Consider the following 24,768-nt stretch of genomic DNA (forward strand, 5'->3'; position numbering starts at 1 on the left):
TAGTGAGAGGACTAGGTAGGGTTTATAGATACACACCATGTCTTATAGAATCACAGAATCATTTAGGTTGGAAAAGATCTTTAAGATCAAGTGGACCTAGCACTGCCAAGTCCACCGCTAAACTATGTCCCTAAGCACCACATCTACGCATCTTTTAAATACCTCCAGGGATGGTGACTCAACCACTTCCCTGGGCAGCCTGCTCCAGTGCTGGACAACATTTATTTTGGTGAAGAAATTGTTCCTAATACCCAATCTAAACCTCACCCGGCACAACTGGAAGCCATTTCCTCTTGTCCTGTTGCTTGTTACTTGGGAGAAGAGACCAACACCCACCTGGCTACAACCTCCTGTCAGGCAGTAGAGCGATAATGTCTCCCCTGACAGAGGGGGGAATGTTCTGAAATGCTCTATCTTGGAGTATACAAATAGTACAAGTGCAGCTTCAAAGGATAATTTTGTAATTTATATGATAAAGTGAGTAGCTGTCCTGGTTCTGGCAAGGCTAGAGTTAATTTCACAAGGAGCCAGGACAGGTGAGCCAAGCTGGCCGGGGGCTATTCCATACCATGTGACATCATGCTCACCATAAAAGGGGGCTGGTCGGACAGGGGCCTGTTCGGGTTCCGTGTGGCTCCAGGACAGGTTGAGTGTCTGGTGGTCGGTCCTTGGATTGGTAAATTGTTCTCTGTTATCACCCATTGTGAATATCTGTTATCAGTACTGTTGTTGATTGTTCCCCTCTCCCTTGCTGTCCCAGTAAACTGCCCTTATCCCAACCCTCGAGGCTTTGCCGTTGTTTTTCCATTCTCCTCCCCAGCCCGCCGGGGGAGGGGTGGGTGAGCGGTTCGTGGTGCTCAGCTGCCGGCTGGGGCTGAACCACGTCAGTCCTTTTTGGCGCCCAACGTGGGGCTCGAGGGGTTGTGATAACGACAAGTCCGACCCAAGTGTGTTAAAACAAAGTTGTTACAAGCATTTATAATGTTATTGAAACAGTCGCTGGTCATAATGATGTTCTGTTTGGTCACATGGCTCTGGTTTGTAAACCCGTGTTTACTCTATGTAATCCCTGCGGCGCTGTTTATCATCTCTGGGAGAGGGGTTCCTGTTCTCATGTTGTTGTACTGTGTGATAATGACTTATGAGAAGATATCGACGGTCATGAGTCTGAGCTGGTACTTGTATGTAGCATTTCTGTCAGGCCCGTGCCTCAGTCAATATCTTTCAGAATTGATTAATAATTACACCCAATCTATGGGGAAGACAGGGGGGGATACCTTCTCTCACTCTTTCACCTCCCCTTTTCCCTTTTGGTTAGTTACAACAATTTTTGAGAATTTTGAATACCCTTGGAATGTTCAGGCCAGTATATTCCTATTGCTATGTCTCCTGCATGCTTTCCAACTCCTGTTCAGGGTTAGCAAAAATTATTTCAAGAATACCACCCAGGGATCTTCCCCAAGGCTGAATGGTCAGGGCTGGCATGGCATGTGGGAGACTATGGGCGGGTATCTAGAGACCTTCTCACCCCCAATGGTTTGGAGCTTCACTCCTGAACAACTGCAAGACCCTGATAAAATGGTAGAATATTTGAAAGGAAAATGCTGTGGGGATTCTAAGGAGACACAACTTACTGCGCTGTGCTGGGCCCTGGCCACAATCTATCAAACACTGCTTGAGAGTAGACAGCACCATCCAGAGGGAGAGAGCAGACCCACAGGCCCTGCAGCTGCCCAAGCCCCTGCAACAGGCACCGTAGCCAAGCCAAAAGATCAACCCATACCAGTATCAGTCGCCCCTATACACAAAAAGAAATACACAAGGAAATCGGTTCGCTTAGTGAAAGATGATGATGAACCGGGACCATCACGAGAACAAGAAGAAGAGCCAGAACCAGAAGCGGTCACCCGATCCCTGTCCCTGAGTGACCTGCGAGATATGCGGAAAGATTTCAGCCACATTCCAGGGGAGCACATTATTACCTGGCTGCTCCGCTGCTGGGATAACGGGGCCAGTAGCCTGGAACTGGAGGGCAGGGAGGCCAAGCAGCTGGGATCCCTGTCTAGGGAAGGGGGCATTGACAAGGCAATTGGGAAGAAGGCACAGGCCCTCAGCCTCTGGAGGCGACTCCTGTCAAGTGTGAGGGAAAGGTATCCTTTCAGCGAAGTTGTCGTATGTCAGCCAGGCAAGTGGACCACCATGGAGAGAGGTATCCAATATCTGAGGGAATTAGCTGTGCGGGAGATAGTTTATTATGATCCGGACAATGCACAGTTGCCCGCAGACTCCAGTGAAGTCCAGTGTACCCGACCCATGTGGCGAAAATTTGTACGAAGTGCACCATCATCGTATGCCAACTCACTGGCAGTCATTGACTGGAAAAGTGAAGAGGCACCCACAGTGGACGAAGTGGCTGGCCGACTCCGGCACTATGAAGAGAGCCTTTCTTCCTCCCTTGTCTCGGCTGTGGAGAAACTGTCCCAGGACGTCCGGCAACTCAAAGAGGATATATCTTACTCCCCACCTGTACAGACCCGTATTGCAGCTGTTAGGAGTAAGCATTTTTCTGCTCCAGAGAGGGGATATAGAGCATACACACCACGAGATATCCTGTGGTTTTATCTGCGTGACCACGGAGAAGACATGAGGAAATGGGATGGGAAGCCTACCTCAACCCTGCGGGCACGAGTACATGAGCTACAAGGCAAGACAGCTGTAAAAAGGGACTCTTCCAGAAAGAATGCCGCTCCAGTTTCCACCCGGCAGCCCCCCAGACCAAGTGAAAGGCCCGATCGCACTTATGACCCTCTTGAAGGGACTTCTAAGTCCTTTTTGCAAGAGGTGAGTAGAGACTATGATGAGCAGGATTAGAGGGGCCCTGCCTCCAGCCAGGTGGAGGAAAGGGACAATAGGGTTTATTGGACTGTGTGGATCCGATGGCCTGGCACATCGGACCCACAAGAGTACAAAGCCCTAGTGGACACTGGTGCACAGTGTACCCTAATGCCATCAAACTATGAAGGGGTGGAACTGATATCTATTTCTGGTGTGACGGGGGGATCCCAACAGTTGACTCTGTTGGAGGCTGAAGTAAGTCTAACTGGGAATGAGTGGCAAAAGCACCCCATTGTGACCGGGCCAGAGGCTCCGTGCATCCTGGGCATAGATTACCTCCAGAAAGGGTATTTCAAAGATCCAAAAGGCTACCGGTGGGCTTTTGGAATAGCTGCCTTGGAAGCGGAGGAAATTGAACCATTGTCTAGTTTGCCCGGTCTCTCGGAGGAACCTTCTGTTGTAGGGTTGCTGAGGGTTGAAGAGCAACAGGTGCCGATTGCTACCACAACTGTGCACCGGCGGCAATACCGCACCAACCGAGACTCCCTGGTTCCTATCCACGAGCTAATTCGTCAGCTGGAGGGTCAGGGAGTGATCAGCAGAACCCGCTCACCCTTTAACCATCCCATATGGCCAGTGCAGAAGTCCAGTGGAGAGTGGAGGCTGACGGTAGACTATCGTGGCCTGAATGAAGTCACACCGCCGATGAGTGCTGCCCTGCCAGACATGCTGGAGCTTCAATGTGAACTGGAGTCAAAGGCAGCCAAGTGGTATGCCACAATTGATATAGCTAATGCATTTTTCTCGATCCCTTTGGCAGCAGAGTGCAGGCCACAGTTTGCCTTCACTTGGAGGGGCGTCCAGTACACCTGGAATCGACTGCCCCAGGGGTGGAAACACAGCCCCACCATTTGCCATGGACTGATCCCGACTGCACTGGAAAAGGGTGAAGCCCCAGAGCACCTGCAATACATTGATGACATCATTGTATGGGGCAACTCAGCAGAGGAAGTTTCTGAGAAAGGGAAGAAAATAATCCAAATCCTGCTGCAGGCTGGTTTTGCCATAAAACGAAGGAAGGTGAAGGGGCCTGCGCAGGAAATCCAGTTTTTAGGAATAAGGTGGCATGATGGGCGGCGTCAGATCCCAATGGATATTATCAACAAAATAGCAGCCATGTCTCCACCAACCAACAAAAAGGAGACACGGGCCTTCTTAGGTGTTGTGGGTTTCTGGAGAATGCACATTCCAAATTACAGTCTAATAGTAAGCCCTCTCTACCACGTAACTCGGAAGAAGAATGATTTTAAATGGGGCCCTGAGCAACGACAAGCTTTTGAACAAATTAAACAGGAAATAGTTCATGCCGTAGCTCTTGGGCCAGTCCGGGCAGGACCAGATGTAAAAAATGTGTTGTACACCGCAGCCGGGGAGAATGGCCCTACCTGGAGTCTCTGGCAGAAAGCACCAGGGGAGACTCGAGGTCGACCCCTGGGGTTTTGGAGTCGGGGATACAGAGGATCTGAGGCCCGCTACACTCCAACGGAAAAGGAGATATTGGCAGCCTATGAAGGGGTTCGAGCTGCTTCAGAGGTGATTGGCACTGAAGCACAGCTCCTCTTGGCACCCCGACTGCCAGTGCTGGGCTGGATGTTCAAAGAGAGGGCTCCTTCTACACATCATGCAACCGATGCTACGTGGAGTAAGTGGGTTGCACTGATTACACAGCGGGCTCGAATAGGAAGCCCCAATCGTCCAGGAATTCTGGAAGTGATCACAGACTGGCCAGAAGGGAAAGATTTTGGAATGTCGCCAGAGGAGGAGACGACACGTGCTGAAGAAGCCCCACCGTATAATAAACTAACAGAAGATGAGAAACCATATGCCCTCTTCACTGATGGGTCCTGCCGCATCATGGGAAGGCATCGAAGGTGGAAGGCCGCTGTATGGAGTCCTACACGGCGAGTTGCAGAAGCTGCTGAAGGACAAGGTGAATCGAGCCAGTTTGCAGAGGTGAAAGCCATCCAGCTGCCTTTAGATATTGCTGAAAGAGAGAAGTGGCCAACACTGTACCTCTATACTGACTCATGGATGGTGGCCAATGCCCTGTGGGGGTGGTTACAGCAGTGGAAGCGAAACAACTGGCAACGCAGAGGCAAACCCATCTGGGCTGCCCCATTGTGGCAAGATTTTGCTGCCCAGCTAGAGAAGCTAGTTGTAAAGGTACATCATGTAGATGCCCACGTACCCAAGAGTCAGGCCACAGAGGAACATCAGAACAACCAGCAGGTGGATCAGGCTGCCAAGATTGAAGTGGCTCAGGTGGATTTGGACTGGCAGCATAAGGGTGAATTGTTCATAGCTCGGTGGGCCCATGACACCTCAGGCCATCAAGGAAGAGATGCGACATATAGATGGGCCCGTGATCGAGGGGTGGACTTGAGCATGGACGCCATCTCACAGGTCATCCATCAATGTGAAACATGCGCCGCCATCAAGCAAGCCAAGCGGGTAAAGCCTCTGTGGTATGGAGGCCGATGGTTGAAATATAAATATGGGGAAGCATGGCAAATTGACTACATCACGCTCCCACAAACCCGCCAAGGCAAGCGTTATGTTCTTACAATGGTAGAAGCAACCACTGGATGGCTGGAAACATATCCTGTGCCCCATGCCACTGCCCGGAACACTATTCTGGGTCTTGAAAAGCAAGTCCTGTGGCGACATGGCACCCCAGAGAGAATTGAGTCAGACAATGGGACTCATTTTCGGAACAACCTCATAGACACCTGGGCCAAAGAGCATGGTGTTGAGTGGGTGTTTCACATCCCCTACCATGCACCAGCCTCTGGGAAAATTGAAAGGTACAACGGACTGCTAAAAACTACCCTGAGAGCAATGGGTGGTGGGACCCTCAAACACTGGGACACCCATTTAGCAAAGGCCACCTGGTTAGTTAACACTAGGGGATCTGCCAATCGAGCTGGCCCTGCCCAATCAAAATGTCCACGCCCAGTAGAAGGGGATAAAGTTCCTGTAGTGCGCATGAAAAATATGTTGGGTAAAACAGTTTGGGTTATCTCCGCTTCAGGCAAAGGCAAGCCCATCTGTGGGATTGCTTTTGCTCAGGGACCAGGGTGCACTTGGTGGGTGATGAGAAAAGATGGGGAAGTCCGGTGTGTACCCCAAGGGGATTTGATTTTGGGTGAAAATAGCCAATAAATTAAATTGTAAGATATTAATAGGTATATACTGTATCAATGGTATGACCATAAGAATCACCCAAAACTAATGAAGGATGGACTTTGAAACTGAACAAAGTGCCATGATGATGGAACTAGAACTGACTTCAACTGGTGCCCAGGAACTTCATCAAAAATCACATCTTTGACATCCAGCAGCATGCACCATTGCTTCTGCTCTGAGAGACTGTAATGGCAGATGGAACCCAAAAGCCATGGACTAAATGAACTTGACAGACATTTTAGAGCGATAGCCCATAGAGTTAAGGGAATGAGATCTGTGAAATAATCTGGGCATGACGTAGATGGTATGGAATAAGGGGTGGATAATGTCCTGGTTCTGGCAAGGCTAGAGTTAATTTCACCAGGAGCCAGGACAGGTGACCCAAGCTGGCCAGGGGCTATTCCATACCATGTGACATCATGCTCACCATAAAAGGGGGCGGGTTTGGTGTGGCTCCAGGATGGGTTGAGTGTCCGGTCCTTGGATTGGTAAATTGTTCTCTGTTATCACCCATTGTGAACATTCCGTTACCAGTACTGCTGCTGAGTGTTTCCCTCTCCCTTGCCATCCCAGTAACCCGTCCCCATCCCAACCCTCGAGGCTTTGCCGTTGTTTTTCCATTCTCCTCCCCAGCCCGCCGGGGGAGGGGTGAGTGAGCGGCGCGTGGCACCCAGCTGCCGGCTGGGGCTGAACCACGTCAGTAGCATATAAATTGTAGGATGAATAGTAATTTTTAATGCTGTTTAGAAGAAATGTCTGTAGGATATGCATATACCTGTAATGGACAACATATCTCAAAACACAAGTTATTTTAGCTAACCTTCCTTTTATTCAGAAGTTGCACTCTTTTGTTGACTGTGGCTGAAATACCTAAGCATTTTCTCCTATACTCTACAATGAAAGGCAAGCATAATAAAATAACGGTACTAATATTCTTTAATCCTTCAAATGGTATGCACAATATTAGCTGTAATTGTGTTCAGACCTTGTATAAGACTGAATTTTCTGTGCAAATCTCAAACCTGTAATCCTTTTGTAAAATTTATTAAAACTTACTAAAAAACAGAAATAGCATTAGCTCCTTGAGAGTATATGTGCAGCTAGCTGTAATAATTCCATTTATTCTGAAAAAAATTGAGATGGTAAATGAGCGTTTGCAAATGATTTATAATTGAAATATAATTAATCATCCAAACCAGACTGTAACACTGCTGTGTTGGGTCGTATTGCTTAATTGATGTTCTCCACAGCTGTAACTATCTTTTCATTTCATTTACAATTCATACCCTTGCTGTCATTTGCCCATTTCTCTTCCCTGCATGACTGCCTTTTTGTTTATCTTCCCGCATTATGTTTTTATTTATAGAGTACAAGTTCTTGTACACTTTCTATCCGCTTGCTAGATTTCCTTTATACATGCTAAATCCCCATTTTAAGCCATTTTTCATACATTTACAGAAAATATTCAGTACTTAATTCCTGGATTTATTCACATTTTGACAGTAATTGGTAGAAAACTGTTTCTTGAATCTGATAGACCAAAACAAACCAAAAGAACAGTTGGGAGAACGCTTCCGCATGCCAGAGCGCCGAGCATCCATCAGCTCGCCAAGGAAGTGGCATTTGTACTAGTATCATTTACACTTTTGTTGCAAAAAGAACGTGATGTTGTATATTTCTAGTACGTTTATTGTAGATTCATTACAAAACAGTGGTTCTTTGTAAAGGTGTAGTATCTGTTGGGCTTCACGCGGCTTTGATGAGGTAGAAGGTACAATGCTTTCCAGTGAGCAGGGAATGGGAACTGGTGTTGGTGCATCCTGCTGCCAGGCGAAGAGAGCTCGGGGACTAGAATAACAATGGGCATTTAGCAGAGGGTTTTTAAATCTCAGTCCACTGGCAGAACTTGCTTCTCAGACAAACTGCAGTAAAAGGTATTTTTACTTGAGTTAACCCCCACAGTTGCAGATACAGCTGGCTTTCAAAACATGAGGTTTGTGTGAACCTTGGACTCTAATCCCTCAGGAAGTTACAGATTCAGTGTTTTCAGTTTATTAAATTGGTCACTCCTAAAAAGAAAATATAGAACAAAGAATGCCTTTTTTCATAAATTTGACACAGACATAGGTGAATACACATTGACTGCTCAGCAGCTCATAATTGTTCATAGCATTCTAATTTTATTAGAATAAACTATTCAGCATTAGAGAAACACAGTTGTAGTATGCCTTCTGACGAGCTTGAACGTCCTACACTGACAAAAGATTAAAAAAAAAAAAAAAAAAGGCAAAATGGCAAATTCCCTACAGAGAAGAGTGGGGAACTGACCACCAGAAAAGAGAATGAATATGTTTAAATTCATTTTGCCCTTACATATAGAAAACATGAACATGTGCAGTTCAAGTAGAGGATAGTTTTCACACACTTAACACATAATGGATAAGATTCTGTTTTGGGGCAATCTTGGGTTGGGTTCACAATTACCATGCAGAAGGATTTCAAAGCAATATTCAACAGCAATGGAAAGAGCGTGTCAGAATTAGTCAGTGAAATCTAACATGCAGTTAGACTGCCACACTGGTGGTAAGCAAAGGTTTTCTCCTTCTGCATACAAATATTTTGATCAGATGTCTTACTAAGCTTGTCTTCACATCGGGCTGTATACAAAAAATATTATTTCCTACTAGCATTTAAACTGTTGTGTTATGTTCATGATGCATTTATATATGTGTATGTATGCACATATATGTATTTTCAAACTTTTAATCTCTGAAGGTGATTCCATTCAGAGATGGGTAAAGTGATGCTGGCACACACAGTACATGATTTGCACTGAATATTTTGCAAGCTTGCAAAAGTTTCTCTGATCTGAACAGTGTCTTTTTTAAAAAAAAAAAAATTTATACTTTGTATTTCTGGCTGCGGCTTGATACCATTACACTCAATAGAAAACTCATTGACTTCTGTGTGTGTGTGTGTGTTTGTGTGTGTGTTGGCTTTATTTATCATAAAAAAATCAGATTGTTCTTTGCAGATCCCCCCTGCCAAGCCAAAGTAAAAAGTGGCATCTTCCATTAATGGTTTGTGAGAATATTCTCTAGACTTTTTGATGGTGTTTGTAAAATAGAAGTATATTACTTAAATAAAACATTTATTGTAAAATTTTTTGAAAACTGGAGCTTTCCATAGCAAAATTTGATTTAATTTAAAAAAAATACTTGTTTATACTTAAGCAAAAAGTTAAGAGACATTTAAATACAGTTCGCCATAATCCAGATAGAAATTGTTAAACTTTTGTCAGTTGGAATGATCTGACAGAAGTATGTTTTGTAATTAAAGAAACCAGTTTGAAAGAGAAAGTGGGACACCTGTATGTTAGTGTTTTGAATTTCTTTAATTTAAAATTACTTCTGGGAGGCTATTCCTGCTAACTTATGCTTAAAGTTTGAATCAAGAAACATTCTGAAGATCACCTTAAAGAATTTGGTTCTGAAATGTACTAAGCTTTCTGTTAATGTAACCTAACTAACAATGATATGGTTGTATATGGTTGGTCTTAGTAAAGTGAATGAAGGGAGCAGTATATTGAGAAAACACTTCCTTCAGTGGGGTCTATTGTTGTAGATCACCTTAGGAAAATGGGTAATGAAAAAGTTACTAGCATTGCACATTGTAGAATTTGTTTACCTCTCCTGGTGTTTTCTGCTGTTACTGGTTGCATGATTATTAGAATATTTTTCCATCACCAGTTTCAGAAATTACAGCTTGGTGTATCAATAAGCCTTACAACTCAGGTATGTGTGTATTTGTTTCTCTTCAAAGAGACAGCTTCCAGACAAATTTTTGTATTAATTGTCATCCTTGAAAGATATGTGCAGGGTGGAGTCCTAGACTAGGGAGGTGGCAGTCTTCAAAAAAATAGCATAGATGTACAACTAGGAAAGAGGAGCGATACGCGGGTATTTAAAAAACAAAAAAACTCAAAGCCTGTATTGTTTTCTTTGTCAACTTGTTATTCACGTTTTAACCATAGTAAATGAATTTTTAAACTCAGAGTTGTGGGGGTTTTTTTTATTGGGGGTTTTTTGGTTGTTGTTGTTTTGGTTTTGTTTTGTTTTGTTTTGTTTTGTGGGGTTTTATTCCCCTCCTTTTTTCTTTCTCTTCGCAACTCCCATCACACCCCAGTCTTTCCTGGTTGATTGTGTAGGTATTTTTCCAGTCTCATTGGTCTATGCTACGTCTTTACTATCAGCACTTTGGCTGAGTAACTTTCATTTGAGCGTTACTGTTATCTATATTACGTATGTTATGTTACTGTATTTTTTTTTCATCTGAAAGCATAATTAGGCAATGGGTCATAGAAAATGCATATGTGTACATATGTAAGCATATAAGTTCAGTATATCAATGACAGGATAAGTGCAATGGAGCAGGTAAGAAAAATGTGGTTCATGTGGACTAACGACCCACATAAGCATAGAGGTTTTGATTTAAAAGGGGAAAAAAATCTACCATTTGTGTCAAACTGGAAAATTTTAATATGCATAACTGTTTTTAACTGCAAAATGGAATCAAGTTGCAACCTGTACACTCTAGATGTCTGACAGCTGTTATAAAATCATAGAATCATAGAACGGTTTGGGTCGGAAGTGACCTCAAAGACCATCTAGTTCCAACCCCCCTGCCATGGGCAGGGACACCCTCCACTAGACCAGGTTGCCCAAAGCCCCATCCAACCTGGTCTTAAACACTTCCAGGGAGGGGGCATCCACAGCCTCTCTGGGCAACCTGTTCCAGTGCCTCGCCACCCTCACAGTAAAGAATTTCTTCCTAACATCTAATCTAAATCGACCCTCCTTCAGCTTAAACCCATTACCCCTTGTCCTGTCACTACAGGCCCTGCTAAAAAGTCTGTCCCCATCTTTCTTATAAGCTTCCTTTGAGTATTGAAAGGCTGCAGTATGGTATCCTAGGAGCCTTCTCTTCCCCAGGTTGAACAGCCCCAAATCTCTCAGCCTTTCCATATAGGAGAGGTGCTCCAGCCCTCTCATCGTCTTTGTGGTCCTCCTCTGGACTCGCTCCAACAGTTCCATGTCTTCTTTATGTTGAGGCCCCCAGAGCTGGATGCAGTACTCCAGGTGGGGTCTCACGAGAGCAGAGTAGAGGGGCAGAATCATCTCCCTCGACCTGCTGGTCATGTTTCTTTTGATGCAGTCCAGGACACGGTTGGCTTTCTGGGCTGCAGGTGCACACTGCTGGCTCATGTTGAGGTTCTCGCCCACCATCACCCCCAAGTCCTTCTCCTCAGGGCTGCTCTCAATCCATTCTCTGCCCAGCCTGTAGTTGTGCTTGGGATTGGCCCAGCCTTGTTGAACTTCATGCGGTTCGCACGGGCCCACCTCTCCAGCCTGTCAAGGTCCCTCTGGATGGCATCCCTTCCCTCCAGCGTGTTGACCACACTACACAGCTTGGTGTTGCCGGCAGACTTGCTGAGGGCGTACTTGATCCCACTGTCCATGCCGCCAACAAAGATATTGAACAACACCGGTCCCAGTACCGACCTCTGAGGAACACCAGTTGTCACTGGATGAGTTTGGTCTGAAAGAGTCACTTGAAGTGTTTGGTCTGCCAAAAGAAACCTAGGGGACAAGGCAGATCAGACAGTTGAAGTTAATTAGTGCCGTGTGTGCATCACAAATGCAGAGAGGCTTAAAAGCCACCAGCACTACTGTGTGATGATTCTTCAAAATAACATCTTTTGGAAATCATTTTGTGAGTTTGGGTCTACAATGTAATTTGACTGTGGGGTCTGGAGAATGAATTTTTTATGTGTCCTATGAAAACTTGTAGGAGTATAAAAAGTGGTGTATTTTGTTAGAAGTAGATTAGTTAAAAACTTTTTATTTGGGAATACATAAAGATATAACATCAATCACAAGTTGTGGTAGCAGGTAGAAAAATACACTTTGTTACTTTTGCTTATGACATTTTACTCAGACTGTTCTGCTGGTGTAAGATTCAAATTATGGACAGTTTTCTAAAAGGTGCTGTGCTAACAGTAAAATCTAATGACTTTTCAGCAATGGAGAAGAGTGTTAATTCTGAGACCTATATAGGATCAGGCCTAATTAGATAGGTCTTCAGCTTTTCTCAAAATCTTCTTTATGGGAGCAAAGTAAATCTCTAATTTTTAGTATACAGATAAAGAGTATGAGAAATAAATTTATTCTTGGTATTGTTGAAAGGAAATTATTTTAAAGCAAGTATATGAAGTATAGTATGTTCAGACTATAGGAATTGTGTACTTAAGTATAAATCGCATATCTTTCAACACTGATTAAAAAAATATCTGGAGGTGTAAGTATGCTACACTATTTTTTTTACCTGATAGCATATCTCTGAAAAAGTAAAAATGTTGCATTGCATAAAAGTAAAATGAAATATTATAAAGCCAAAGAAGGTATTTAGAAAAGGAATTGCAGTTTCTGTACAAGTTTTTATTTTACTGTATTAGATACTTAATAATGAACAATGTATGTAGTTTAGCTATTAACCAGGGATGGGTGAATTTTAACTCGTGACTGCTATCAGTTTTAAAATAACTTCATTTGAAATACTTGTTGAAAGCATACTGATGGAATGAACTGTATTAATCACATTATGAAAAAAAAGATTTTATGCAGGTATTTCTTGGTATTTCCTCAAAATGTCACATTTATCCATATCAACCTCCCAGGAAGAGAAAAAGGTGGGAGAAAAAAGCCTGGGGAATGTTAACTTTTTTTTTTCCCTGTGAAGGATGGGGGGAGTTGCACATCTTTCCAGTATCTGCTAATTTAAAAAGAAAATTAAAATACTGTTTCATAAGTGAAAGGTGCAGTGGTTGATTTTTTTAAATTTTTTTATTTTTTTTTAAATCTGTTCCTCTGTACAGTAGCATGATATCTGACAGTCAGTCTGCTGTGTGCTACATACCTGGATGAACCTTAATTCTTCCTCTTTGGCAGTAGTAGAATCTGTGGGTGGGATGTTGATCCAGATTCTCCACACTGGCTCCTCTTTCAATATACTGAATGTTCCCTATCAGAGAGCTGCCTATTTGTTTGTGGTTTTTAACATAGAAAATACTTAGTTTGCAAGCATATGTGAAAAGGCTGACATGTACAGAGCAGTTGCCAAAGACTGGAGATGATGTGGCCTGACGGCTTTGCAAAGCTAACCAGTGAATTTTCAGTGCTGGTTTTGGGTCGAGAACAGCATCAAGTTTCTGATCCCTCACCAGCAATGGTGCAGAAAATATCCAAGTGAAGGAAAAAACAGTTGATAGAAAAATGATCAACAGTTCTTCAGAGAAGCATTCTCAAAGGGAGGGATATACTAGGGTGAATAACTTGGATTATTAATGACAAATATATTTCAACACATGTCAACTGTACAGTATGCAAGCTTTTGTTACAGTTACTGAAATACATAGCATTTCAAATTGACATCTAGATGGTAATAATTTTCTCAGTATTTTTATCCTTCATTTTTATCCTGTAGACATCACTGCACTTGTGTGAATAAGTACTGTTCTTTCAAAACAATAACATAATCAACTATTTAAATATTATATACAAGTATATTTAACTGTGTGGTTTTTTGTTGTTGTTTCATTGTTTGTTGTTTGGTTTTTTTGGTGCTATAGGGCAGATTATTCCGGAAAGAAGATTTGTAGAAGCAATAAATCGTCAAGCATATCAATATGAAACGGGTGACTTTCCAACAGAATGGGAAGGTAAATCTTGAATATTTTGGTTTTATTTCAAGATAATTTTGCCATTTAATGTAGATTCAATATTTTTGGTGGAAGGCCTATGTGAATAGGTTGTCTGTTATCTTTCATTTTGAGTAATGCAGGCTTTTGATTAACTGCATAGTTATTATGAATTCTTAAAGTAACCCCTTTACAAATAGGATAAGTTATGTTTAGGAAATAAGTAATTAATAAAAAATGTAAAGAAAGCCTGTATGATCATGACTTTCTCCTATTAAATGTGAAAGTATTTGTGCCTGAGGGGGATTTGATAGAATAACCAAAACTAAATGTATTAAAACTTCCTAATTATGCCTTCACTGCAGTGTTAATCTGTAGGTCAGTTGAACTATTGGTGGCACAGTGATGGGGCTTTTTTTTTTATGATTTATGTGCTCTTCCTTGCACAGTCTTGAAGGGAGTTGGAGAACCTGTTAATTATTAACTGTTTTTTTCCCCCTGCTACTGATGAAAATTTGGGACTTAGTAAGAAATTCAGGGAGATTGGAGACATTCCTTAGGATTAGCTGAGCAGCCCTTGGAGAAGGAGAGAATGCGGAGGTGGGGTATACATTGGGCCTTGAGGCTGTAGGAGCTTGAGCCAAGTGTGGGATTAAACGTGGCTTAAAATCCAGGACTCTAAAGCATAAGCAAGGAACCCCTGAAATAGCAGATAGAGTCTACCCAGCATTCAACATGCTTTTTTGGGAGAATAATATGTAGGCATCACCCAGAAGTTGGTAGTTTTAAAGTAAACAAAATTCTTTATTTTAAGCAGTAGTAGTTAAACTCTGGAATTCCTTGTCATTGAATATTCTGCTTGCTGGAAGTTTGCATGAGTTCAAAAAGTTTAAAAGAATTTGTGGAAGAAAAATCCTTCTCATATACAGACATCACTGCGGTGTAATTTGTCAGTGAGCTGAAAATTAATGGAGGCTACAGTGTGTTTTGAGAAAATACTGCAATATACTTGCTTTACCTCATTCTCTTTCCTTTGTGCTCACTGTTGGCCCTGAGGGAGATGATAGTGAGCTAAGAGAAAAGTTTGGTCCCGTTATATCCCTTCCTGGAGTCAGCAGAGAAATATCAAATGTTCCCATCTTGTATTTTATCATTGTTGTTACACTGATTCCTCTGATTTTTTTGTGCGTTCAACTGAGGCTAGTATTAACAACTAAAAGCTTCTCAAAGATGTTTCAACGCTATTAGCAACATTTGCCAACTGTGGGCAAAACTACAGGATCAACAGCTTCTGTCTTCTACTGCCTGAGCACCCACAATTGGCTGGCTTATTGCTTCTTATTATCAGTCTAAGATAGTCATCTTTTGAAGGAGACCAGCAGCCTGGTAGGCTTGTCCTTACTAAATCATCTGGTGCTTGAATGGGTATCTACCTAATCCAACTTTCCGATGGTCTGCTTCCTCATGCAAAGGTGCTCCAGCCACTGCTGGTCATCTTAGGTCTGTGTGACTGTCATGTAATCACACTGGGAAGCATATCTAAAACCTCAGGTAACTGCTCTTCTGTGAATGAATCCAAGACCTGCTGCTGCCTTTTAAAAGAGTTGAAAAATGCAATCCAATAGTCTCTACCTGCACTTGGCTGGAATTAACAGGAAACAACATGGATAGTCAGACTGTCTCATATGGGTAAATGACCCTCTCACCAAGGGTCTTAGGCTGGTTCAACTAACTTACTATATGAACCTGTGCCTTAGGACTGCTGGAATCAGTTTAGCACTAATAAGTCTGCACTATATCTCTCTTCAGAAACCTTAGCACAAATCCAGGTGACTTGACAGTGTGGTGCACGGGAGGGTACAGCTGTTTGGAAGGATGCTTTTGGCAAGCACCAGTACAGGGACCTTAGAGTCAAGGGTCTGGTACCTTGCAGTATGGACTTGCCTAAAAAGATGCAACTGCCAGACCTGAGATGCACTTCTGCAAGTTAAAGCATCTTGTGTTTGTTTTAAAGAAAAGACAATTGGCCAGTCCCATTTGTCTGAGCTGCATTTACACTTTTAACATTTAACTTGCTTATCTTTGTAACTGTGTGGTTTTTCTTTGTGATTTTGTCAGCACCAAATAGAAAGAATTCATAGAGAAAAGGAAAATTTACAGTGTGCAGATAGGTAACAGTCTTTTCCTCTTACATACTGAATTTCTCTAGAAACAGAAAGAAAGATACATGCGTCTTTTTTACCCCTGTGTTGGGTTTGCGTGGCAAGGTTTTGGTAGTGGGGGGGGCTACAGGGGTGGCTTCTGTGAGAAGCTGCTAGAAGCTCCCCCTGTGTCTGACAGAGCCAATGCCAGCCGGCTCCAAGACGGACCCGCCGCTGGCCAAGGCCAAGCCAATCAGCGCCTCTGTGATAACATATTTAAGAAGAAGAAAAACACTTAGAGAGCTTTTGTAGCCGGAGAGAGGAGTGAGAAGATGTAAGAAACTCTGCAGACACCAAGGTCAGTGCAGAAGGAGGGGGAGGAGGAGCTCCAGGCGCCGGAGCAGAGATCCCCCTGCAGCCTGTGGTGAAGGCCATGGTGAAGCAGGTTGTCCCCCTGCAGCCCATGGAGGAAGGATGAGGGGGTGTAGCGATTCCACCCGCAGCCCGTGGAGGACCCCACGCTGGAGCAGGTGGAGGCACCTGAAGGAGGCTGCGGCCCGTGGGAAGCCCACGCTGGAGCAAGTTCCTGGCCAGACCGGTGGACCCGTGCAGAGGGGAGCCCACGCCAGGGCAGGTTTGCTGGCAGGACTTGTGACCCTGTGGGGGACCCCACGCTGGAGCAGTTTGCTCCTGAAGGTCTGCACCCTGTGAGAGGGACTCCATGCTGGAGCAGCGGAACGATGAGAGGAGTCCTCCCCCTGAGGATGAAGAAGCGGCAGAAACACCGTGAGATGAACTGACCACAACCCCCATTCCCCGTCCCCCTGTGCCGCTGAGGGGGGGAAGGTTGAAGCCGGGAGTGAAGTTGAGCCCGGGAAGATGGGAGGGGTGGGGGGAGGTGTTTTAAGAGTTGATTTTATTTTCTCATTCCTCTACTCTGTTTTGCCTAGTAATAAATCAGATGAATTCCCTCTCTAAGTTCGGTCTGTTTTGCTTGTGACGATAATTAGTGAGTGATCTCTCCCTGTCCTTATCTTGACCCACAAGCATTTCGTTATGCCTTTTCTCCCCTGTTTAGTGAATGAGGGGAGTGAGAGAGCGGCTCTGGTGGGCACCTGGCCCCCAGCCAGGGTCAACCCACCACAACCCCCTGTGCATTCCTTAAGCAGAATGAGTGTGTATGCCTGTTTCTGACAGATAAAGTATGGGAATTCCACAAAAAAGGTTAACTTGTATTTTTTTGTGCAATTCCAATTTAAACATTACAGATCATTTAGTGGAAGTATAACATAATTTTCGAAAGCTAAAACTGGTACTTCTACTGGCAGTATAGAGGCTGTTCAAAGAACTATTGTGCCTTTGCTATATATTGGGATGTGAATTAGGGACGTGGGATACTCTGAAATTCAATTCCTCACTACCTCTTTTCTACCTCCTGTGAATGAAAAATTCTCAATGCGTAAGAAATGGGAAAGAATGGAAAGAGCAGAGAGTTCAAATAATACTATAGAAGCCAGTTATCTGAGTGGGAGCAGTTTAATACAAGGTTTTTAAACATGCTTTGCTGAAGAGCTCATTACAGTTCTGTGCCTAATTTTTCCTCTTTAAGGTTGGTGTAGAAGTTTCCCAGACCCACAAGACCTGTTCTGAACTTTAACTTCTGTCCAGACTCTTGAAAATTTCCCAATGCATTCTTTCTGTGGGTGTTCACTTTACAATTCATGCTGTTGGGGATGCTGATCGTTCCAGCAAATAGTCTGAGACTTTGCAGAGGGATTTCTAAAATATTTGCTGTTTTCTCTGAACAGTAAAAGATGAATATAAGGTTAGAAAGCTGTATAATATTTCTTACTTCTGTTTTCTCTTCACTGTTGGAATTTTTTTTTTTTATTTTTAGTGTTCTAAATCCTCTCTGCTGGCACATGCTACATCTCCAGGGGCCTTCTCTCCAAATCCTGCGTATGCACTTTGACATCTGCGGCCTCTCTGCTTCAGTTTTGGCTGGTTCAGCAATAGCAGTCTCCTTGCATAGCCTTCTCAGGCTTTTCACTTTACAGACTGTGCTAGAGTTTCTGTTGCTTTATTTCCTCTCCTTTTTCTTGGGATCTGCAGAGCTGCTTTTACCTCTGCTGTCTTTGTTTTGCCAGGACTCATTTTTTTCACTTGTGGATAATCCTTAACGACCACCTGATTTAAAAGCAGGCATCCTAGTGCCCTTTTTCTCCCTCCTTGTTGCCCTACATCACACTGTGTGGATAGAAAAGAAACCTCTTGTGACTGAAAGGAGTAAAAGTATTGTCCCTGTAAATATTTAAGGGTGTGAGTTGTCTGAAGAGAACTTGCATAAAACCAGGGACAAAGGATTGTTCAAGGAATGGGGGCAGGCTGCAGTGAAATTTGAAGAGAGTCTGAGTTAAATCTCATATCTAAGACATTCAGCCTGGACAGTTGGTAAACTGAGGGGCTGATTTTGGTGCTGTGTTTATCAAGTTATAAACTTGTAATAAGGTAACCGAGACCAAATAGAAAGCTATAAAGCAAGTAGATAAACAAATTGTCCAGATTACAGACTCAATCTGTGCAAGCTGTTTCTCAGACTCCAGAGATGATATTTGTGTATTAGTCCTGAGAGCTTCCTGAATACAGGGCTGAAAGCTTACTCCTGAAGGGTTTGCTTGGAATTTTTCTCCTGAAGATGTTAGTTTTAAGTGCTCCACAGGATTAAATCTCCTAACTTCTCAGACCTGTGAATTTTACAAAAGTTCTGAATGCCCATTAAGACTTTTGTGAAACTGAAACATGCTCTACATTAAAAGAATAGAATCATAATTCCTTGTGTTCTCCTTAGTCTTAGTGTTTGCTATTTGTACACAGAAAATTAAGTCAACTTTTGTTATAAAAATCAAAAAGTGTGTTTCCTTTTGTACTGTAGTTTTGCATTTGCAATGTAATCCATATGCACAATACAAATATTACCTGGTTTTGTTTAGGTGAAGCCTCTTATATTTTACTACAAGGTGGGAGTGCATACTTTGCTTTTCCCTAGGCAATATGGATGCACACAACAGATAACCTTTCTGTAATGTTAGTTCTGAATGTTCACCTACTGTAGAATGTGTGATTTACCTCTTCGGGACATGTCAATAGTACTCCTGAGAGGACATCAGTAATTTTACATACCTATAGAGATTCATGAAATTATATGCTTCGTGCAGCATTTTATTGCCCATCTACTCCTCTTAGTAATTTCCTCTTTCTTTTCTCTTTCTTTTCTCTTTCTTTTCTCTTTCTTTTCTCTTTCTTTTCTCTTTTTCTTTTCTTTCTTTTCTTTTTCTTTTCTTTCTTTTCTCTTTTTCTTTTCTTTCTTTTCTCTTTTCTCTTTCTTTTCTTTTCTTTTTCTTTTTCTTCTCTCTTTCTTTTCTCTTTTCTCTTTCTTTTCTCTTTCTTTTCTCTTTCTTTTCTCTTTCTTTTCTCTTTCTTTTCTCTTTCTTTTCTCTTTCTTTTCTCTTTCTTTTCTCTTTCTTTTCTCTTTCTTTTCTCTTTCTTTTCTCTTTCTTTCATTAATGGGAGTCTTAATTTGCATGCTCACTTTTACGCTCATTACAGTGTGTTATGTGCCAGTAGGAGTCTTAAAGTTCAATGAAAATCTCATGCATACTAATGAGAATGCAAATGAGTGCTGATGGAAGAATGCAAAGGTCGTAAGGTAGGAAATGTCCAGCTATCTTGCAAAATTTCTTTTAGACAAAAATAGCATTACAATGAGTACAGAATGCAGGAAGTGCCATCCAGATAAAATCAGAAGCAGCAGCAGCATAATTAGTTTAAAATGGCGGCAGTCATTCATTTTGCCAAAGCTTTAGGGGGCAGGGAAGCGTGTTTTTGTTGCACTTGGTATGTACATGTTACCTTCTCTGCTTTACCAGTTTTAAAACATCTTGTCTGACAGTTGTGAGGGCGTTCTGTTTTGTTAGTGTAGGGAATGGCAGTGTTCACATGGAAGTGTTTTCCAATATGACTGTCACTGGACGCTTTCAAATTAAGTATACGTGTGTGTGCATATGGTGTTCAAATAATATGTAATAAAGCACCTACCTGCCTTGTTCCCATCAACAAAGAAAGGTGGGAGAGCTTTTCCGTTGCTGAATTGTATACACTGACTGTATTTGTAAAAAAGAATGCAAAATGTCTTGATCTCAAGATATCATTTACTTGGATTTTGTTAAAATTAGTGCTAACGCAGTAGTAAATGATTGATTATATTTTTTTATACATTCATTCTTCCTTTAATTGTTACCATGAATTTCTCTTATTCCTGAATTATGAGGTGTTGGTGGGTTTTTTGAATCATGTATTGGAGACTCAAAATACTGTTGATACTTAAGAAAAACTTGAAAGGCTTTTTAAGTTTTCTGTCAGAAAGAGAGCCACCTGAAAACAGTTGGCGATTAAATATATGAGAGTCCTCCATTCTTCTCCCTGAAGACTGAGGAGTGGTCAGGTGAATGATTAGAAGAATGTATAGCTTTTGAAAGACTAATAAAACTATTAGAAGCTAAAGTACAATATACTAAAAATATACTCAATTCAGATTGTGTTCTTTGCTTTTAACCTTGTATCTTGAGCTGTGCTTTATGTAGAATATTTCAGAAATGGATTTGCACAGAGAGAATATTATATATTAAAGCTAACTAACTTCAACTTATGGCTATAAAGAGATTATAGTAAATTTTGTTACTGTATTTCTCCTTCAGCTACATAGCAGTGAAGGAATCTTTCATTAAATAATGATTTTCTAATGCAGCTCATTAGAGATGCTAAAATGAGTTTACCTGTAGGAATTTGGAAAATAGTATCCAGTCTTGGTGTCAGCAAGTTCTATTTATGATTAAACTGAAAATGATTTGTAGTCCTGACATTTATTAAAAAGAAGGAAGGTTGATAGCTCCTATAAAACCATGCATTTAAATGCTTGTTATAGCTGGAAAGAAAAATAGCACGTTATAACTGTGTGCATTATTTGTGTATTTAAATAGATACAGTCTGATAATAGAATGTTTGATACAAGAAATCTTCCTAAATTAAGGACTGTTTTGTTGCTTTTGAGTGTTGGTACTAATTGAGATCTATTAATGAATGAAAATGTGTTGTGTGATGCTCCTGGCTTCACAGCTTCTGTTCACAGGACACGTGTCATTGTGTTACCCTTCACTGTTCTGTCTGTGGCTTGTTAAATTGAGGCAGATAATTAAATGATAAAATCTTTTAATAGAAGTATTCCATTCATCTGAAAATCATTAATCAACTGCCTAAATGTCCCATCTGCTATTGAAAGAAAATCTATTGTTATGGATATATTTCAGCAGTAGCTTCTAAGTGCAGCTTAATTTTTGCAGGATTTCAAACTTTAAGAATTTTTCGTTAACAACCACTAATTGTAATCAGTTGAAGTTAAAATGCAGATGGTGTTTTAAAAAAATACTGTCAATTTAAAAAAAGCAGCAATTTTTAGGTTCTGAGAGCTGTGGAATTGAAACCAGTGGTACTGCACTTCATGAGACAGAAGCAAGGCATGGCAAGGCAGATGATCATACTTTGTTGAAAGTAATCCCTTAAATTTTGAAGGTTTAAAATATAATTTTTTACCAAACACTTTACTACTATTCCTTTTTTGTTCAGCTGTATCTTTTATTGGTTAGTGGCTAGTATACATACCTCTCTATACCTGATATCTCTACCACTTTCTTGCTTTTGTGAATGATGTCAGAACTGTTGATAAGTGCAGACAAAGACGACTTCTGTCAGGAGGAAAGGCTTGTGTGCTATATTTGCTCTGATAACATCGTTGATCCTTTTACAAAGAGTGTCTGCAAGGCTGCCAGCTGAGAAGTGCTAGTCTCAGTGATGCCAGTTTAGTCTCTGATCTTGCCAGATTTTGCATTTGGAGATTCTCATAAAATTTAAATGTTTGAAAGTGCTACAGATACATGCAAAATGTTTTCTAGCTTCATAGATTTAATAGACAGTCATTTAGTTGTATTTTGCGTTATCTTAATGGGCTGTTTTTCTTTCCACTAACATAAAACTTTTGCAGAAAGGGTGATGTTGGCTGTTAAATGCTGAGTCGCTTCTCCACAACAGCAAATTTGGGTCTAATCTTTGTTAAAACCAGAAGACCTCTGAGAACAGCTGGAGGGGATTGCTTTTAAGAAAAGATGTTTCAGAATGGTATTTGAAAGAACATATCTTCAGAAAGTGTCATCTGATAGACAAAAGTAATACCTTGGTTTGTATCATTACAGTTATTTTACCATTAACCTTGAGTTAAGGCTGTTGGCCTTGCCATCATGGCTAAATTCCAAACTATGTAATGCCATTTTGCCTGCCTTAATTCTGTTCTTCTGTTAATTGGAAGCTATTCCTCCTGAAACCAGTTTCATAATGTTGTTGAAGCAGAGTGGTGTTAGTGTTTTACCCTACGTGTAATTGCATTTTCAGTCGTGTGGTGACATTATGACTCTGTGCAGTGTTTTGGACTTGCTGTCTGACTCCTTCCCAGCTCACCTCAAAATACAGCACAGATGGTATTAGAAAAATAAAATTTGGAATAGTTCCTTCTTAAAGCATTTCTGAAACTTTTTAGACAGCTACAGGTCAGACCAAGAATTTGACTGGGTGATAATGAAAATGTCATTTTAGCTCTAATTTTCAAGCATAGTAACAAAAGTCTTAGTTATCCAAACAAACATACAAAAGAACATTTTGCCATATCTCAGCACTTAGAACTGGCTTTCCTTATGTTTGTCCTTCTGTTCATTACTGGCCACTTGCATTCTGCTATTCATTCATTTGAAACATATGAGCAGAAAAGTCTACCAAATATACAGCTCAGTACCTACCACTTGTGTGGATTGAAAAGGCACGAAAAAATGCTATGGTAGTGGTACTTTTAAAGAGTGATAAATATTGCCCTATCCACAGACAGGGAATTTGTCTAAATAATGCCTGTAAGAGAGTTGGAGCTATCTCTAATAATTCATTGACTCAGTGAAGCAAGACCTGACGGAGTGCCGCTTCTCTGTCTGCAGTGGTGTCCCGTTGGATCACTACCTCTGTCAGTCCCACACTAACCATCTGTGTTTGCAATGGGAGTGGGCATAAGTCTATTGATTTTGGTTCATCACAGAAAACCTGAGCCACAGGACAGTTGTTGCCACCGCTTTCATTCCTCTCCTGTCTTTTCCAGTGTGAATTGACTGAAGTGGAGGGACCCTTCCCTTGGTTACAGTACATCCCCGTCGATGCACAGCCATATGACGTGGTGCAGTCAGGGCTCTGCAGTCAGATTTGGGGCTGTATCTTTCATCCCTGTAAGCATTTCTAGTTGTCACTAACATAAATAGGTTTTTGGCTTTAAGAATGCTTGAGGCGTATACAGGAACCATTTTTTTCCAGAGCGGTCTAAAGCTTTTCATACTTTTCAGCAGTCATCTTGTCATTGTCTCAGGGTGAAGTGAAGCTCTGTATAGCAAGATCAAGAACAGGCCTGGGTCATGAGCCCTGCTTTCTAAGCCCTGTTTTGGCAGCCAGGGTGTATGCAACTTGTGCCCAAGCTCTCCTTGCAGAGGTGATGTACAGCCCCCTTCCCCCCCACCCCCTCGCCTTTCCTCCTGTGAAGACTAAGAGCATTGACATGGGAAATAACATTTTGAGTCCTTATATTTTGGGAAATGATATTATGGCTAGCCAGGTTGTGCCAAAGTCTGTTGTAATTTATATAAACAATAAACAATTTTATATAAACAATATAAACAGTTTTCTGTTAAAAATTCATCATAATTTTGAGTTTTAATACTGTCTGTGATCTTTGAAATACTACATTTGATTTTTATTTCTTTTGCAGCATGGATAAGAAAAAAAAGAAATGATCCACCCACCATTGAGGTGAGAGAAATGAAGTGTCTTTAAATTTTCAATTGTAATTAAACTACAATAATTAATTTATAGTGAACTCATCTGTCCAGTAATTTGTCACTTTTGGGGGAGAATTTAGTTATGTTGCTTGCCTAATTGATGAAATTATATACAGACTAGATATCTAACACTTAGGAAAAACAAATGGAAATATGAACTCCATTGTTCTTTAGTTGATACTTCTATCTCCATGAATTCTTTATTATCTATGTGGATTCTTTAAGATGATCATGGCCATTCAGGAGTTTCTTTAATTAAAATAATTCTGATATTACTGCTATGATTTTTTAAAATAGGTCTTCTATGTATTAACACAAGGCTTTTTCATGGTATTTGACATTACAATGCAGATTTCAAATCTGATTGCCAGCAGATTCATCAGCAGAGGAAAACAAATTGCACTAACATTTTACAGTGCTAAGGAGATGGGGCATTGTAGCCGTGACTTTTCCCGTAAGTGGTTTCTAATGGAATGAAGCAGGGAAATATCCCACAGTCTTTCATGCTGATGCTTTTGTAAATAGTAGAACGAGTTTGACTGTTGATCTGTGTGTACAGACGTGCGCACATACACTACTTGCCCTGGATTTGTATTACAAGTTGCTAACCACCAGCTAGGAATGAGTGAGTAGATGGGGCATGGTTTACTGCAGAGGATTCAAATTGATGCCCACAGAGGCAGATACTTGCCTTCTATCAGTAGGAATAACTGCCAAATTCAGTGAAGCTATGTTGGCATGCTCTAGCCAAAGGTTTGGTTACAGATCTTCTGGAATATACTGGTTTGTGAAAAGTTGTCCTGCCTGCCTGTAAGAT

General features: G+C 41.5%; 1 protein-coding gene across 1 annotated transcript in view; it reads left to right on the top strand.

The window, feature by feature from the left end:
* Positions 1-24,768, top strand: part of NDUFAF2 (NADH:ubiquinone oxidoreductase complex assembly factor 2) — a 77,132-nt gene that overhangs the window by 35,273 nt on the left and 17,091 nt on the right. Inside the window, exons 2-3 of the mRNA XM_054810130.1 lie at positions 13,769-13,858; positions 23,882-23,922. Of these exons, the coding sequence (XP_054666105.1) occupies positions 13,769-13,858; positions 23,882-23,922 (131 nt within the window). The remainder of the gene's footprint in view (positions 1-13,768; positions 13,859-23,881; positions 23,923-24,768) is intronic.

Source organism: Grus americana, chromosome Z (assembly GCF_028858705.1).
Source record: "Grus americana isolate bGruAme1 chromosome Z, bGruAme1.mat, whole genome shotgun sequence".
NCBI lineage: Eukaryota > Metazoa > Chordata > Aves > Gruiformes > Gruidae > Grus > Grus americana.